General features: G+C 33.6%; 1 protein-coding gene across 1 annotated transcript in view; it reads left to right on the top strand.

Annotated features, from left to right (window-relative positions):
* LOC149067542 (uncharacterized) overlaps positions 1 to 19,377 on the top strand; it is a 79,817-nt gene that overhangs the window by 40,196 nt on the left and 20,244 nt on the right. The window contains exons 6-7 of the mRNA XM_089252464.1: positions 6,170 to 6,251; positions 15,641 to 15,839. Coding sequence (XP_089108590.1) covers positions 6,170 to 6,251; positions 15,641 to 15,839 — 281 coding nt within the window. The remainder of the gene's footprint in view (positions 1 to 6,169; positions 6,252 to 15,640; positions 15,840 to 19,377) is intronic.

Genomic DNA, 19,377 nt, shown 5'->3' with positions numbered 1-19,377 from the left:
CACTATAACAAGCATTACACAGAAACAAACTTCACGTCAGGTTCACAACAGCCCGTTTTGCACTTGTGCACATTTTTTCTTTTTTTATATAACGGGATCTTCACGTATTCCCAAGGGATCAGCATGATCTGTCCAGGGAATTTGTTAGCGTTAGTAGACATCCATGCCCGAACCGGAATTCAAACCCAGACCTGCACAGTGAGAAGCTAGTTCCCTAACCACTCGACTGCCAGGCGGCACATGATCACTTCATGATCATGTGCAGATGTTAAGGAGTGCACTTTCCATACATTTTCTTCTTTCTTCTGTACAATGTTACTCATGGTGAGCACATCATTATGGCGTTTGACTGCTAACGCCATTTTTGATGTGACCTTTCCTATATGATGTTTCACCATTCGATCGTAGTCTTTATCAGTTAGATAATTAAACAGAAGTTCAATTCCTTTGTCTACCCGTCTTGTTTTTTTCCCCCTTTCCATATAGACATGCTTCAACACACGATGGAAAGCTTCAATGTGTGTGTTTGTATTCAGCTTGGCTCCTTTTCTGTAGCAATATGCGCACATCTGAACACGATCCCCATAATATTTTTTAAAATGTGCATGGAATGCGGCGGTATCGGGATCATCATTTAATTGAATCAAGAACTCCTGAAACATACTGTTGAACTTTTCTTCCTCAAGTTCAAAACACAAGCTTTTAAGTGCTTTATACACTTTTCTCTTTTCTCTGTGTTGCAGATGGAGTTCAAATGGCTCCTCCAGGCTCTATCTACATGCCAAGCACACAACAATTTCTTTTTTGCACTACCAAAAACACACTCCCAGGCATTATAATAAACAGGGGCATCATCACTCATAAAAACTTCTGTGTTTATATTGACACCCAATTTATTTTTTACCAAATTAAAAAACATTTTCATTGAATTAAAATTCACTGTTGAACAAAAACTGAAAGCAACTGGAAAACCTACTTCGAATTCGTCTATGACTAGCACAGAAACTAACTTGAAATTGCGCCCGATGATTCCAAATGTGGAATCAATACATATCCTGTTCATGCAAAATGTTTATAACATGTGTTCTTGATTTTGTGTCATAATCGATAGAAAAAAATAATCTTTCGATAAAATACCATCTACTTGCCCCTGCTCTTTGTACAAAAGCACCGGATTGTCTTCCTTAGACATCAATTCTTCAACAAGAGTCTTGACCCTAAGTTCATTACTCAAAATATTTGTCCCATGAGATGAAGGCTTTATGCCAAATTCTTGTTTGATGTTATGCAAATCCTTGATGATAACAAATTTTCTCGTGTCTCAGCCATGGGTTTTCTTGCATCTTTCAAAATTTTACTTTCACTGATACCCATAACAAGTTTTCCTGCAGAAGATACAAAAGGAATCAATCAATGCAGGAAAAATTTCCAAATGCATATAATAAAAATATTAGAACCTACAGTTGACTTAATACATAAGAAAATTTCATGAAAACATGATTTTTAACCCCTACTAAATTGAATTTGTTGGCATTGATTTCTCTATACCAGCGACACAGTATTTAAATACAGGAATCTCTCATTTATACACTGTCTCACCTATACGTTTCTCTCAGTTATATGGCAATTTTATGCGCTCCTAATCAAAGACATAGTTAAGTAATGTTATTCACTCATACAGAGGTACACATATGTGTGCCTTCATTTTCAATGGGTTCTAATGAGTTAAGACTTAACTTTTTTTCAAGTGAAGACCTGAATTATACAGATGTGTACTCAAATGCTCCTTGTAAAGATATTGACTCCAATTAATTGATTAATCAATCTATTAATATTTTTTGTTTTTCTTTTTAAAGGACATTTTGATGTACAATAAACACAAATAAATCAAGAATTTTTTTTCAGTGGTCAGTTTTGAAAAACATAGCATCGCTCACTTATGCATATCTTTTCCTTGTTCCCCTGCACCTACACATGAGCGAGAGAAATTGTTCCATTTTTTTTTATTTCAGTGCAAAACCCATCAAAGATTATTTTTTTCATACTGATGAAATTAATTTCTGTTTAACCAATCAGAGGGAACTAATCTCATTTTTTTAATTAATGAGGAGGAAAGAGATGTATTTTGAGATAAATTGTATCCTTTGCCACTATTAATAGTTATGATAACAAGCTTTTACTGAAACAAATTGTTTTTTTCCAAGATTTTTTTGATTCACAATTCATATAATACTGTATAGACCTACTTGAATAAATTTTCTTAGGTGAAATTTGTGTTATTTTACTAGTTCTTGAAATTCAATCAATTTAAGTGACTTCTAAGTGGTGAATTCCAACAAAATTGAGACGTTTGAAAAGAAATACGATAAACATGTTGGGGTAAATCAAGAAGCTATCCATACTTAGAATGCTTTTTATTTCAAAACAGAACATAGGCCTATAAATAGCTTACAAATATTTTATCCAAGGAACAGCAATAACAGGCATGTTTTCAACAATAGTGGGGGAATAGAACGCAAGCATTAATGGAAGGAATTCGTTAGAAAAAAAATTTCATTAGAAGATACATATGACAATATTCATAAAATATATAAGGTGGACTACAATTAGAATGTGTTATTATTATTATCATAAGGGTGGTAACTAGAGGGGGGGCGGGGGAGGCAACTGCCCTGGGTGGCGAAATTTATTGGGCGATAGTTTTAGGTGGGAACAAAGAACACCATTACAAAATCATAGAATTTTAAAGCTGTGTGGGCGGCAAAATAATGTTTGCCCTGGGCGGCAAAAATCCTAGTTACTGTCCTGATTATTACAATTTATTTTTTCAAATTATGTATTACAGTGATCACTCACTAATACGTTTCTCCAAGTTATAAGATGATTCCTCGTCGACAATATAGCATAATAATGCTATTCACTGATACTCCTCTTCACTAATGCATCTTTTTTTCCTTGTTCTCTTGCACTGACACATATAAGTCAGCGATCTTCAACCTTTTTTGACTCACTGAGCCCTTTCTTGTATATACTTTTTATGGCGGAGCCCTTGTGTTGTGTGTGGCCTACTTTTTATATATTTTATTATTATCACATCAAAGTTACCGATTGATTTTTATTATTTAAAAATATTAAAAATTTTTTTTTCAAATGTAAGGTTTTTATTTTCCTTGAGTGGCCGTGAAGCCCCTGAGGCTCTGTGTGAACTCCCCGGAGCACCGCTGGCACAAGTGAGAGATCACTGCCTTTGTATAATACACAGTGACATAATACACAATGCATAATGGAAGGGGAATCGCCCTGCTCTGTACCCATCTATGATGAGGGGATGCAACTGGATTACAAAAGTTAATTAAGATGTCTTTGAAAAATATTCTTTCATGGGATTGCATAGATATTGTCATCTTTGTTTAGCTACAGATCTACGGTATGAGAAAATGGGTACTTCATGTTGTGTACAGCATCATTGATCGTTTTAAGTACATAAAGTTGTCTAATTTAACAGTGTTTTATTGTCAGAAACAGAGATAATGAGGGACTGCAAAAAAATCATTGAAAATTTCTTTCTTCTTTTCCATTCGAAAAACTATATTCACATCAAACAAGTATACACTTCAACCCCTTGAACTCAAATGATGAGTCCAGCTCATCATGAATTTTCTTGAGCAAACTGATGATGACGAGCTGCACTCACCAGGATTTATTGACTGTTGAAACTTTTTATAAGAGAAGTATATGTACGTCATAGCTAGTCTATTGCTTTGGTACATTAGTTTGTATGATTCTAGTAGCACTTTGAATGTAATTTGCATAAAAGATGCAAACAATGCCAAGTAGCACTGCATCTTCCGGAGCGTTTTGAGAAGCATCATACACTTGAAGTTTATCAGTATTTTAAAATAAACCCAAATATAGTTGAGGATAAATATATGCATTGTTTGAATTTGTTGCAAATACATTAGCATTATGTTGAAACACATACTTTTTTCTTTAAAAGACTAGAACTGTTATATACTTTTGTTAAAAATTATTGAAGAATATTTTGACACTAATTATGTTCTATTATGTACATATAGCAAACATTCATGTAAATGTATGAAGCAAATATTTTTTTTTACTAATTACAAATTATTTTAGCAAGAAAACAGTAAGTTTCTATATCAATCCTTCTGAATCTCCTTTTGAAACAGGAAATTAAATTGTCTGTCTGAGCAGTGCTACCTGAAAATTAATTGCAGTTCAAGGGGTTAATAGAATTATCCCCACCGATTCCAAAAATAATAATTGAGTATACTTGACTGTATCCAAGCAAAATAAAGATGCTTTTATAAATAAATGTTCTATTAACATTATGTCTGACATGATAGAATCAAAACAAGATGTATCTGACTTTTGTTTTTTTTTAAATCAAAAATTAAGTTATTGTCAATAGTACACAGCCCACGAAATTTTAAGGATCAAAACACTGTTCAAGCAGAAAAAATACAAATCGAAAAAACAAAACTTTTAAATTATAAAAAATCCATGTTTATCATTTTTTGAAGGAAAACTCATTTTTTCTTGATGTATTACATCCTCACTAACAGAATGCACTTCTTTCAAATGTTCCCTGTAATCATTTAGTGTTCTGAACTTTGCAGAACAGTTCTCTTCAATGCAAGAAATAGAACCTTCACATAAAATTTTATGAACATTTCTTACGTATTTCCTTAATTGGAATTTGTTTTTGAAATCCTTTTTACACACCCCACAAATTTCTCTCGCCATTATGTCACCAAAGCAGGACAAGTCACCATTAAGCGAGGAAGGAAGGTTGGGGGACTGCACTTTCTGTGACGTCATAAAATGCTGCTTTTTCATTGGTTGCTTGTTTTGGGTCTACCGCAGTCTGTAAATGCACGTGTAAAATTCTCAGGAAATTTTTGGGGTGCATTTTATGTGCAGGATCCCAGGAGAGAAACATAGTAGTGATTGTGTTATATGTTCTTAGTGATTTTGAGGATGGTATGTTGAACAACCATTGACTTGCAGGAAGCCAATTAGAGCCTGACATATCTAGCCATATCAATCAATACAGCTCTTCTACACCTGATCAAACCTCAAACATGTACATAAGGAACAATGTGACATGATCCTGCTTGTTGCAGAGACCTAAGCATTATCGAACCTTTTAATATTTCCACCACAGATATGGGCAAAACGTCAGCAGGTTGATATCCCAAATTATGGCTCCCACAAGAGTGGAACTAAAACAGCTCCAGCCCTGGGTTTGAGACAATTATCATGACTTTCTTTTGTTTTTCATGTTATAAAGTCACTACGTAGCCCCACCAAATATTCCAGCCTAGAGGCCCTGCTCCAGGGTGTGAGGGTCATATCCCAGATGTTGGCTTAACAGAAACCAGAAGTTAAATATATTTCATTGAATTCTGGTTGTGAAGCCTAAGACAATATTTCAGTTTTAAAATTCTGAATCAGTTGCAAAATAATTTTTATAAGATTCATAGAAATGAAATACTCTGCCTGTGTATAAAACTTATAAGTGATGTGAGTGTTTCACTATGATCGCACAACCATACAGTGCAGAATTGTTTGACTGAAACTCGACTGAATACCTAAACTTTCTAATTGAAAGAAGCATAATTTGCAATTTATTTGTTTCAATGCCATAACTGTGGTTCAAACAAAATCATTCTTCCCTAATTAAAAGACAAGTTTTCTTATGGAAGAGTAGTAGATACTAAGTAGAAAATACGAAACTCCTAATGCATTTCGACACTATGGGTGTTGTCTTAAGAGGATCCCACTTGGATTGGTTACCAAATCTTAATTCTCGGTTGCTCAGTGGAAAAAAAGTATATACTTCTGTCCAAATCAAATGTCATGACCAGAATGAAGCTGAGTGCCTGCATGTAAATTTTCTGGAATGTCATGATTGTTTGCTTGCAAAATGGAGCTATCTGATTGGTCTATTCGAATTTTTTTACAATTCCTGTTTGTAACAAATTTAAGTCAGTTCGTTTACACTTTTTTTTCCAGATTTATGTAATATACACTTAATTTGATTTCATAGCTTCTTATTCTCACATTATGAATATTATATCCCAATACCCATGCTGACTTTTCTGCCCCCCCCAGATAATATGGAATTCTATATCATATATTATAGATACTGCTACAGTGGTCTGAGAAAAAAATTCAAAATTGAATTGCCATCACTTCCTGACCTAGATATTGAAAAAGAAAACAGGGTATGTATTTAATATTCCATGTCTTACATCAATTTTCTGCAGAAAAGTTATGTGCAGTGAAACCTAATAATTTCCTTTTCTCTATAACAGTACTAACTTTGATCAAAATCTTGAATTTTTAGTAAACAAATCTGTTTAGTGACCACTACGTACCTACAGAACTTGGCAAACCAATAAGAAATTTACGTGGCAGCCAAATTTTTTAAGAGCTAAACATATTTCTTTTATTTTAAAAAAAATACAAAATAATAAAATGTTTTGTTCAGCTTTTCTAGGACATTGTGGACCCCCCTCCCCTTCTATTTTCCCTTCAACATTTTCATAATTTGATAGTCTTTGAGCATTATTTTCTCTTCTGACTTTTGCTATATGCCTAAATCAGGAGTTCTTAACCTTTTTTAGCTGTGACCCAAAATTAACAACATGATCATCAACTTTGCAATCCACAGGACTGTTTTTTTTTAATTAGTGGCACAGTAAGTGCATTTATAACAGGACTGTAAGTTGATTTATACAACCCATCTCTGAAGCTCATAGATCTATAGAAACTGTGTCCTAAATAATAGAAGTTTAGTGTAGATAGCCTTCATAAAATTAAAAGTTTAGACATTGGTTACTGAAATGTCACTTTTCTCCTAATAAGCCATTCTAATCATAAAATTAATTTAGGGGGGGGGGAGAACACAAGACTCTTGAGTACTTTCCTGCAAAGCGTATGCAATGATTACTTTGTGTAATTAATTAATAAAATTACAAATAATTAGCTTGATATTACTGTTTTTAAATTTTTCATATAGCGCTATGTGTGAGTTTTGAAGCAAACAATTCATGCATTAAATTTTGCCCCTGCAAAAGCATAGGTGTCTTACGCGCATGATTACATGAGTAATTTTCTACTTAGGCATATGGCTTTTGGTTTTTTCCTCAAGGATATGAATGTGAAACTCCAATGAACTCGGGGTTTTAAGAAATGATGAAAGAAAGTATTTTTTTTAATAATGAATTCCAAATTTTTCAATTTTTCAAAATTTAAATATTTTTAAAATTTTTAATTTTCAATGATCTCAAAGATCCTAGTTCATTCCATAGTCCTATGTTAGTTTAGTAAGTTTGAAAATTTTCAATGATTGGTCAAATTATTTTTCAGTAATCATGCGTGCAATGACAAAAATTGATGTTTTGAGAAAAACTCATTTAAAGATTGTGGAGTATAAATTTTGATAAGTATTTTTTTCTTGAACCCAATACTATATACAGATACATGAGAATAGCGTCAATGTTCAATAATATAATCATTTTTTAGCATTGCTATTAGGTTTTCTTTCGCTATTTTGCCATTTTAACGCTTTGAGATGCCTGCCACTTCAAAAGCTTGACACTCAACAAATTAAAAAAAGCCACAGATTGGAAAACTTATGAGACAAAAATTCACTTGAATTTATTTTGCAGTCTGTATTTTACATTGACTATGTTCTGTGAGTAAATTTGAGGTGAATTAGAGCAACTTACCCAGGAAAACTGACAAAAGATTAGTTGACATAATAGTCAAAAACTTGATAATTTTTGACTTTGTGGTAAATAAAGCCATTCTCAATATTATTGGTTTTTTTTATAAATAGTGGCATTTTGGCATGAACATTTCTGGCAAGTGTTGTACAAAAACCCTGATTACAATTTCTTTGGTAAATAAGCATTAATGGGTCCAATGCATGCAAAAGTTTTACTGGATGATTTAATAAAAAAATCAACAACAACAAAAAAAATAATTTACATTTTATTACATAAATAATAAATGATATCACATTTTGTTCATCAACAAAAAAATCTCATTGCATAGACATACAAGTGCATAACACATTATCATGATTAGAAGAAAAATCTTTTGAAAATAAGGTTTTTCCTCATTCAATAGATGGACACGTATTTCTGATGTCATCACCACAACATCACAATACAAAAATTCACAACAAATCATTAACAATAGCACTACACATAAATATGAGTTTTGCTTTGCTTCCATTATTTTCAGTGATATTTCAATGAAAATATCACAGAATTTGCCCCTTTCATAAAAATGGTTTTATATTAATTTTCCAAAATGTAATCACACTGATAATATTTACTGAAGATATGAAAAATTTATTTTTTTGATTGTTCAACAGTCCTGTGTTGAAGAATTAAAATGTGAAAAGAATTAAATGTATTATGTACAGAAAACTGGCTGTGTGAAGAGAGATTGATGTTTGGAAAGAAAAATTCATCTCTGCCCTCATGAGGACTCAAACCCTGGTCTCTTGTATGCCGGACAAGTGCTAAGCTATGAAAATAGATAGAATATTCTCTCCTTAGAGCATATACGGGGTGATTATAAAAAAAACTATCCCGACATATGGGCCCCTAACTATCATACCATTCACAGAAACTGAATGAAATTTTGGCATAAGGTATTTTGATATATGCGCTCAAGAATGGTATGGAAAACAACAGTGTCACTCTAACAGTTACGGTTACAGTGAGAAAATTTCGAAAATATCAAATGGCAACACCAAGTTTTTTGTACTGGAATGCGATCTCCATACTGAAAAACACTAAATAGCGTTGGAATGGCACCTGTAGCACGAAAATCCCCGGAGCTGGGCAAGGAAAAAGTAAAAAGGACTTTGCCGTGCACCAGAGCATTAATGTTCGTTTCATTCGTCAGACCGTTTCTTCAGCTGAGATTCCAGCCTGATTAGTCCTCCACAAAGTCATGTGGAAAATTTGTGAAACACAATAAAATGCTTTATTTTATGCTGCTTCTCTGTCCTTATTGGTTGTCCTCACTTTTAGCCTATCTACCGCCGGTGATTTTCATGCTACAGTTGCCATTCGAACGCTATTTAGGGTTTTTCACAATGGAGATCACATTCCAATACAAAAAACTTGGTGTTGCCATTTGATATTTTCGAAATTTTCTCACTGTAACCGTAACTGTTAGAGTGACACTGTTGTTTTCCATATCATTCTTGAGCGCATACATCAAAATACCTTATGCCAAAATTTCATTCAGTTTCTGTGAATGGTATGATAGTTAGGGGCCCATATGTCGGGATAGTTTTTTTATAATCACCCTGTATATATACTGAATGGCTCTGTGCAATGGACAGTGGCAACATTCTGTTAATTGCTCACAAATGACATCAAGGCCACCAGATGGCAATGTATATGTAAAGGAAGATGTCCTCTTCTTTGTTATAATAAATAAATAATACATAATAAGCTCCAAGGAGCGAATATTCTATCTACTTTCATAGCTTGGAGATGAGCATTCATCGGGCATAAAAGAGACCAGGGTTCGAGTCCCTGTGAGGGCAGAGATGAATTTTCCTTTCCAAACATCAATATCTCTTCACGCAGCCAGTTTTTGGTGTATAATGTATTAATAAAGGAGAGGATATCTTTTATTCTACAGAATTAAATGGAATAGAATTAAAATTGTCTATATATATAAAATAACATGTCCTGACTGACCTATTCATCATCGCTGAGTCGAAACCATTAAAGCTATAAATGTCAAATTTTTTCAGTAGTTTTGCTTCATGACGTAAACACTCACTTAGAAAGGGGGGTCTCTCAAAATTAGAACTATAAGGGGCTCAAAGGTAACAGAGAAATTACGCTTAGCCAAAACCGCTGAAGCTATAGTCATTACATTTGGTCAGAAGTTTTGTTTCATTTACTAAAAATCAATTTAGAAGGGGTTTTTGAAATTTAATCCCTAAAGTGGGTCATAAGAGGGTTCAAAAGTAGTATAGAAGTTACGCTGTGATGGAACTGCTGCAATTCGTGAAATTCCGCCAGAAGTTTTACTTCATGACTTGGAGACCAACTAAGAAGGGATTTTTCGAAGTTCAACACCCCTAACAGGCAGGGTTGTCAAATTTGCTCCCCGGGTAGATACCCATTTTCCCCCCCGGGCTGGGTTTTTTAGCCTAAAAAACCTGGGTTTTTTTGGGGAAAATGGGTTTTTTGTAGGGAATATTGTTTGTTTTCGAAGAAAATGTGTTACTTTCAGGTTAAAATTTTAGTTTGAGCTTAGTTTATGTATTCCAAAAATTGCTGCATAGTGCAGTGTTTAGAATATGTATATTTTGAAATAATTTTTAATGATTTTTTAGGAACAAAAATGTGATAATAAATAATTTCTTGGAATCACAAACACCCTTTTTTATAATTCTTCTACCTTTTTTATGTAAGCATTTAGGTACGAGATCCACATATTAAAATATTTTACAAGAAATCGCAAACAGAAAATTGTAACCATGGACCTTAGTTTAAAAAATACATATACCTGATATATGTGATAAGCATACCTACAGAAATTTATTTATAATACACAATAATTTTTCACACACACACACAAATCCTTGTATAAATAAATTGAAGCATCTGTGAAGAAGTAAACTGAATTTTCATTCGAAAAATATTTACATGTGTTTGCATATTTTTGCTATTACGTTGTACAGCTCTTCGCATACTTTGTCAGAACAAAATGACCCAGAATTAACCATGAAGAGGTGGCTGCACATTGAGTTCCACCTACACTCTATCCAATCAACCATCCAAAGTAGGAGATTGTATGTACTTTACAATATAGTTACCAAAATTGACTAGGATTTACTGGTTTACAGTTTCTTCTATTGTTTCTTTTCCAAGTGTTCACGTTTAAAGTGGAACTTTTGCACAATGAAACTTGCAAAAATTTGGTCAATTCCAGTTTTTCGGACACATTGCACGACCGATAAACATTGAAATATCAATGATGTTTTAATTTATTTTACTTTATTGAACCATAAAATAAGCATAACAAACTTTTGCATGTCGATTGTCAAATTTTAAGTAATATTAAAAAATTAAAGAAAAATGTTCAATTTTGTCAATTTTCATAATCTTCAAGTACTATGCACGACCGGAAGATATCAACTGATCTTAAAATTTCTTATGTTGTTTTTCTTCTTATTAAAAGAGGCAACTTTTCCGCACTATAGCAATTTGAAAATGAAACTTTATTTTTTTTTCAACCCACCCTGTTGTACATACATGTTTAAGTTACATATTTTGAAGTTGTGGAAAAAGAAAATTCAATATTCCTCCCATTTTGCCCAAAAATCCCGCCTGGGCTGTAAGTGAACAATTATTCTCTTATTTTATTATTCCCAATTTTATTAATCAAATACATAGTTCAACATGCACTAAAAATATATATTTAGGCATAATGTGTAAGATGTACACATGTTTAAATTAGATATTTTGTGGTTGTGGAAAAAGAAAATTCAATTTTCCCCATTTTGCCCAAAAAAACCCGGGTTTTCTACCCAAAAAACACAGGTTTTTTAGAAAAACACACTCGGGCTAGGTTTTTTTTTAAAAAACCTGGGTTTTTTACAACCCTGCTAACAGGGTCATGAAGGGTGTTCAAAGGTAACGTAGGGATATCACACTGAGCCAAAACCGCTGAAGCTATATGAATGAAATTTATCAGAAATTTTATCTCATGGCAAAAAGACTAACTAAGAAGGGGTTTTTCATAATTTGACGCCTGTGGGGGGGGGGGGGTCATAAAGGGGTTCAATTTTAATACATTAAGAATTTTGTCTTTATGGTTTTTTTCTTTTGTTATTTGTATTATAATTTTCTTAATCTATATACAGGGTGTCCTGTAAGTGCTAGCAATCCCTTATCTCATCAACCATCTGTCGTAGAGGTATGATTCCATTTAAAAAAATACTCAACAGGCATTCAAAAATTACCTACTTCCAGTTTAAAAATGAAAACTCTAAATTTTCATATGCCCCCCCCCCTGCTCAAACTTCGACTTGGAAAGTTGTTGCCCTTTCTCTCTTGATGCCAACAAAAGAAATTTGATGTTTCTAATTTTGCAATATTCACCAAGATACTCGAATTTGAAGAACTGGGGGAAATTTGGGAAAGAACATCGTTAAATGCGGAAAACCCATTTTACCCACATTTAATGCTGTTCTTTCCCCAATGTCCTCCATTTTTTTAATTTGAATATCTCTGTGAATATTGCACTTAGAAACATAATTTTTTTTGGCATCAGGAGAGACAAAGCAACAACTTTCTAACTGGAAGTTGGAGCACAGGGGGACCGAATAAAACTTAGATTTCATATTTTGTTACACACTGTATTTTCACTCTCAAAACTGGTACAGGGTAATTTTTGTACGCCTGTTGAGCATTTTTTAAATTGGAATCGTACCTCTATGACTTAAGGTTGATCAGGAGACTGTATTCGTGAAATTTATCAGAAGTTTTATTTCATGGCGTGAAGACTAAGAAGAAGTTTTTCTAAATTCAATCCCTAAGGGGGTCATAAAGTGGGTTTCAAAGGTAACATTCATGAAATTTTGTCAGTAGTTTTATTACATGATGCAAAGACTCACTAAGAAGAATTTTTCTGAAATTCAACCCTGGGGGGAGAGGGGGTGGTCATAAGAGCATTCAAAGGCTACATAGAGAATTTGCGCCAAGCCAAAACTGATGAAGCTACAAATATGAAATTTGGTCAGTCGTTTTATATGGTAATGTATAGACACACACACACAGAGAAGGGATTTTTCAAAGTTCAACTCGCTAATGGGGGCTCAAAGGTTATATAAATCAATCATCGCTGATTCGAAATCACTAAAACCATAAATATGAAATTTAGTCAGTATTATATTTTATAACTAGCTGTAACCCGCGGCTTCGCTCGCGTGGATTTGGTCATCTGAGAATTGTTCTACAATGATTTCCCCTATATAATATTTGCACCCCGTTGGGGTTACATTTTCAGAAATCCTGTCATAATGGTTTTCTGTATTATAAAATATAATACTCACCAAATTTCATATTTATAGCTTCTGCTGTTTAGACTCGGCGATGAGTATGCCATATAACCTTTGAAACCCCTTCACCACATGACCTCCTTAGATATTGAATTTTGACATATCCCTTTTTAGTGTGTGTGTGTGTGTGTGTACTACAAACTAAAATTACTGACCAAATTTCATAATTATAGCTTCAGCAGTTTTGGCTCAGCAGGATTTCGCTATATAACCTTTGAACCCACTTATGACCCGCTTAGGGGTCAAATTTTGAAAAACCCTTCCTTAGTAGGTCTTTACTTCATGAAATGAAACAACTACTGACTAAATTTCATATTCATAACTTCAGTGGTTTCGGCTCGGTAATGATGAATCAGTGTATCAGTCAGGACATGTCATTATATATATATATATATAGATGTAAATAACCACTAAGACCAGATTTCTAAAACTTCATCCCACAAGGGAGAGTCATGAGGAGTTCAAATGTTATATGAGGAATGATTGCCAAGTAGTTTTTAAATTACCAAATCCATGCGAGCAAAGCCGCAAGTAACAGCTACTACTTAATAACAATACCTGTATGTGCAATGCAATACATGCAAACTACTAAGAGTCCCTACTTTTCAGCAGTAATTTTTCTCTCATTTCATTTCAAATGTTTGAGTGTGGTCAATGGAAAAGCTTTTTTCCCTAAATTTTGCTCATTTCATTGCATTGAAAGGAGCTGTTTTTTCACTTTTTAAAAGCCAGTTAATTTGCAAGTACAGTGCGCGCCACTAACTGGAATCATGGATGATATCATTTGGGTATTGTAATTACTTTTGCAAAGTATGGCTCTGACATATACCTAGAAAACATCATTTATAGCAAGTGTTCTCAAACTTTTTTCATCTGCAGCACCCCTTTCTCTAATAAATGCTTATCTGCATTTTCCCAAAGCAGTGTAACAAAGAATTGCTTCGAAAAACAAAGGTTTGTGGCACACCAAAGCACTGTGGTACACATTTTGAGAATCCCTGATTTATAGTAATCTTGATTTCAGTTTGTATTATAATTTTTTTGTCCAAAGCAATAAGGGGCATATTACCTCACCATCTGTAGGTATTGTTTTGATTCTCAATCACATTTTCTTAAAATGATTGTATTGTCCTATCATGTCCAAACCCATCTCTTCTGCAATGGTACTCATAGTGGCATGTATGCACAAATGTTTGAATTTTGAACAAAAATTCTTTGCTTATGCCTGGTACAAGTATCCCTTGCTTTATGTGATTTCACTATAGCACAATTTTGAAACGTTGATTTTAGAAATTGCAACCTGAGAAATTTGGCTTGCAATTTGATTTCCATCCTGAAAATGGGCTTGCAAATGAACGATATGATGTAGTTAAAATGACAAAATCAGTTGGATTTCATGATATAAATGAGACAAATGCTCAAATCCAAAATTCACCAGATCTCAATAATCAACATCTTTTGAAAACATTGATTCCAGAATTTTTACTGAAGAAAAATATCCTAATGGAACTAAAATTCTTGTATTTGCAAGAGATATTCAGAATTCTCTGGCAATTCTTTTGCTACTGAAGTTCTCTTAGAGAGATGAAGAATTCTGCTTGTCACCTGAATCTCAACTGTTTCATTAAAAAAAAGTTATCAGCCCGTTATCATTCCAGGCTTCTCAGGAAAGAACATCCACAATTATATACTAGAATCAATTAGAAGTACTGAAGACAGAAGTAAAAAGTATTAATTCATTCCATATATAACTCAAATTCATTATATTTAAAAGTTTGAATAATCAATTTATTCAATATATATATATGTATATATTTGCTTCTGGAAGTTGGATTTATTTTTTTATCTCTCTGAAGGGGAACCCCCCCCCCATCCTACCATGTTAAATTCACCTCACTTTTACATGCTTATTTTGCAGAACCAATTAATTATGTAAAAGGGATGCCTGTACACTTGACTTGCATTTTAGGTGGTATTAAACAAGGTTGATCAGATTATAAGTACCTGGAAAGTGTGGGACAAAATTTCACAGCATTGCAGTGCACTGTTAAGGGATTTTGTACAGTGAAATTAGAAGCATGTTCCACATTTTTAAAATTTGTCAGAGAAAATTTATGAAGAAAGTTTTACTCTTGATTAGTTTTTATTGTAAATTAAGTTAAATTTTTATACGTAATTGTTATTGCATGATGGTATTCTATAATAATATAGGCCCATGAAATAATTATATTATCTTACTGCTATTCAATACATTTGCATCCATAAGCATGATAATCTGGGAACGGTGAGTGCCCCTCATCGCCAAGTTGAAAACAATCTGTCCAGCATATAAAAACCTGTTTCCTTATCAATGAGTGATGTACAGGACAGGTAGCAAATTTAAAAGAAGGATGCAAATGGATTTAATAACTTCAAGTGTTTTTTTTTTACTCATTTAGTTTTCCATATTTTTCACACTTTTCTGTTTTTGACCTGCAGTATTATATTTATTGTCTTAAATAGGTTGCTGTTGATGAAACCGATGAGATTGTTATGGCTTCTTGTTATGTGTTATTTGAGTGGGCTGAAAAACTTTTAGGAACTAAATTTACTTCTCTCAGAATGCTTGCTTCCTATTTAATTGAAAATATGTTAGTGGACAATAGGTCTGTTGCTGCATATACGCTGTTGTTGGCTTCATCAACAGAACTGGTTGATAAAGGTAAACTTCTCAATAAGATATAAGTTTGATGGTTTTTTTTCAGGTTTAAATGCCATTTGCATATCATTAATCAAAGATTTAACACCACTAATTTGTTGTGAAGACAACATTCATAAGTTCTAATTGAAGCATGAGGCCGAATAGCTGGCTATGTTAAATCTTTGCGAATTCAGTTTTTTGACTGAATAATGTTTCATATAGCTTAGGTTATACACATTCCTAAAGTAAGTTCCTGCAGAAACCAACAGATGTAGTTGCTATGCCCTTTACACAGCTTCAATCCATGAAAAAAGGTGTTTCCATAATTCAGCTATGAATTTTATTGTCTCCTCTGAAGTTTGAAAAAAAAAGATATAGATCGTTGTTTGAGGCCCAACTGTGCTATTGTTGATATGCTTTTTCTTTGGTTTTTCAATTTGTGAACATGTCCAGCTTCATTTGTATATTTAATTTGTATCTGTTAGATTGAGAGAATAATATATTTTGTATGTATTTTTGGTCAAATGATGCATATATTATATTTGATTAATTAATAATATAATTATCAAGTTTGATGATATTTGTATAGTTTAACTTTGTTGGAGAGAGAATTTGTACAGTAAAACCTGTTTAATTTGGACACTGATGGTTCAAAGTTAGAGGTGTCCAGCATATTGTTGTTCATTCAGCTTCATATTGTCTTCATTCAGCATATCGTTGTGTTAGTACTACAACTAGATAACTTGATTTTAGATGTTGTGAGAGAAACTCATTAAACACTGAATGAAGCATGCATTCAACATTATATTACATGAGCAAACAAGAATAACTTCGCTTAGAATTGTGTTACTGATTTCCTAAATTTTTGAGTTATCAAGTTGTGGTATTGAGGCGACGTAGAGGTAGCTTATGAAGAAATGTTTTATGGCATTTAGTAACATAACCAATAGAATATGAAAAGGGAAAAAAAACTAACTATATTTATAAGCCTCAACCTTTTCAATAGGTGTTAGAATATTATTCTGATATATAAGAGAGACATACAGTCGATGCTCGTTATTGCGACCATTCCATTACAACTACCAGTAGGATATGTTCCAAATTTTTTCATAGAACGACTATCATTTATGGGGTTTTTTTCGATATAAAAATCCTCCCAATATAATTTCTGTTTTCAAGAGGACAAAAGGGGATCGTTATATGGAGTGTCGACTGTATCTCTCGTTAGTTTTATCACAATAATATTTTACAATGAGGAAATTTAATCCTTTTATCGGCAATGCAGAGATATCTTGCCTCTTCATAAGCCTCTTATTTTGACAATGACGCCCAAATTTTTTGTAAAGTACATCTGTCTGTCAAACATTTTTTCCAAGTCCCCTCCCCTGTCAGATCAGCTGGCAGTAGCCATGTTTTGTTCACAACTTGATAATGGAAAAATAGCCATGTTTCAGATTGATCTTTTATTCCCTTTGTCTGATTAAGAGGCTTTAAATCATCAACACTGTGGGTTACTAAGCTATGCCACACACATTACAAGTGGCCCATGGGCCATGCATTGAAGACCCCTGGTCTAATTCAACATCATCAAGCAACCGATGTTGCTTTCTTATGTAGCAGCTGGCCACTGAGGGGAATGTTTTTATTTTGACAAAGATACATAAAATTCTAAAACATCATTTATTTCATATAATTTGCAGTTATATGCATTATATTTCTTTGCACACTGAAGTTTATTTTCCCTGCTTTCAGGGTTGATGTTCTATATTATGTTTGACATAGTTGATTTTGAAATTCTTTTGCTATTTCGCTGCGACTCTTGCCACTTGGCAATCAATCAATAAAATCTTTTTTTTTTGTTTCTATGGCCAACTTCAAAACTTGCATTTACTCATAATGATAAAGAAAATATGCAAATACAAAAAGGCCACAACAGGCAAAATGCCCAATGAGGTGGCTGAAAAGAGATACCCATAAACATATGGATATCAAATATAACCAAAATACAGTAATCCAATATAAAAGCATATATGTATCATGGAAAAAACCTAATAATTAATACTACATAATACACTGCCCATAAAAAAAGAATATGATTGTCTTATTCTAAGTATGGATGACTTCTCGATCACACTATTATTATCATACTTCATTTTAAATGTGTCAATTGTGTTAGATTCATTCATCAATCAGGTAAGCTATTCAATTTATTAGCAACGCTATTATAGAAAAACTCCCGCAACATCACAACCTGCAATTGGCCCTCGCTAAATGATGCTGATGTTCCCTTGTCAAAGCAGTTGATTGACAATGTATTAATAACTCATGGTCTATCCTATTCAACCCGTTCAAAATTTTGAACACTTTGATCATATCCCCCAACATCTGTGTTCCTATAATGAAAACATATTTAAGAAATCAAGTCTTTCTTCATAGCCTTGTGTGCCAACAAAGTATGTGTAGCTCTTCTCTGCACCCCTTCAACCAAGTCTATGTCCCTCTGTCGGTATTGTTTCCAAAACCTTATGGCATACTCCAGTCCAGGACGAACTAAGCTTCTGAACAGCCGAAGAATGACTTCAGGAGAACATGAAGAGACCTTTTTTGAAAATGAAATCAAGCATTCTATTCACTTTTTTGACCACCACTGAACAATGTTCAGAAAACCTAAGCCATAAGCCACTCGTCAATGAGAATTCCCAAATCTGTGACTAGTTGCATCCAGGATATAATAATACCATTCAACTCATAAGTGAAACGTGGGTTGTTCGAACCAAAATGAGCGACCATGCACTTAACACTAAAGGTCATGCTCCATTCATTAGCCCATGCTGCAGTCATATTCAAGTGCATCTCCCTATCGCTTGGATTCCTGACTACCCCTATTAGCTTAACGTCATCTGTGATACCTAAACTCTGCATTCACAATTGCAGGAAGACAAAACAACACTCCACACACATATCATTATTGAAAACAGTAAAATTTTGAAAGGCAGAGAGATGGGGGGGGGGAAGAGCTCAAGGAATAAAGGGATGCACAGTTGTAGCCAAACCCCATAATCAGTTATTTTGCAGGTCAACAATGAAGGTGTATCAATAAACCTGTTTGTTTGCATCAACCTGAAAAAGGGGGGGGGGGAGGTTTCTATACTCAACCATATAATCAGCAGACAATGTGATGTACTTGTCCAAGATAAAAACACAAAGGGTGCCCAATGTGCAAGATACAGAGTGTTGTGGATATGTTTTGGTATAGGATTATGGCCAGTTTGGTTCAAAACCGTCCAATTTAGGGAGGTGTCCAGGATATAGAGGTATCCAAAGTGACAGGTTATACTGAACATATAAATTTTTAAAAAGTGCCACAAGTATATGTAAATTAGCAATGATGTGGCATCTCTCTCATTACCCTTCAATCATTGTAGGCCCAGGGGATTCTGGGAGATTTTCCTTTTTTCATGGTTGTTATATAGGGCAACAGTTCCCCGTATTGGAGAGTTATGAAACGTGGTAGATTTTTGTCTGGCTTAAGAGATGATGCGTTAGAGCCAGGGTTGGG

The sequence above is a fragment of the Pholcus phalangioides genome, unplaced genomic scaffold (assembly GCF_987345545.1).
Source record: "Pholcus phalangioides strain wild (caught in Gottingen) unplaced genomic scaffold, Ppha-v1.0 ptg000029l_1, whole genome shotgun sequence".
Taxonomy (NCBI): Eukaryota; Metazoa; Arthropoda; class Arachnida; order Araneae; family Pholcidae; genus Pholcus; species Pholcus phalangioides.
The sequence above is the reverse complement of the archived record's forward strand: the minus strand, read 5'-3'. Positions and strand labels throughout refer to the sequence as shown.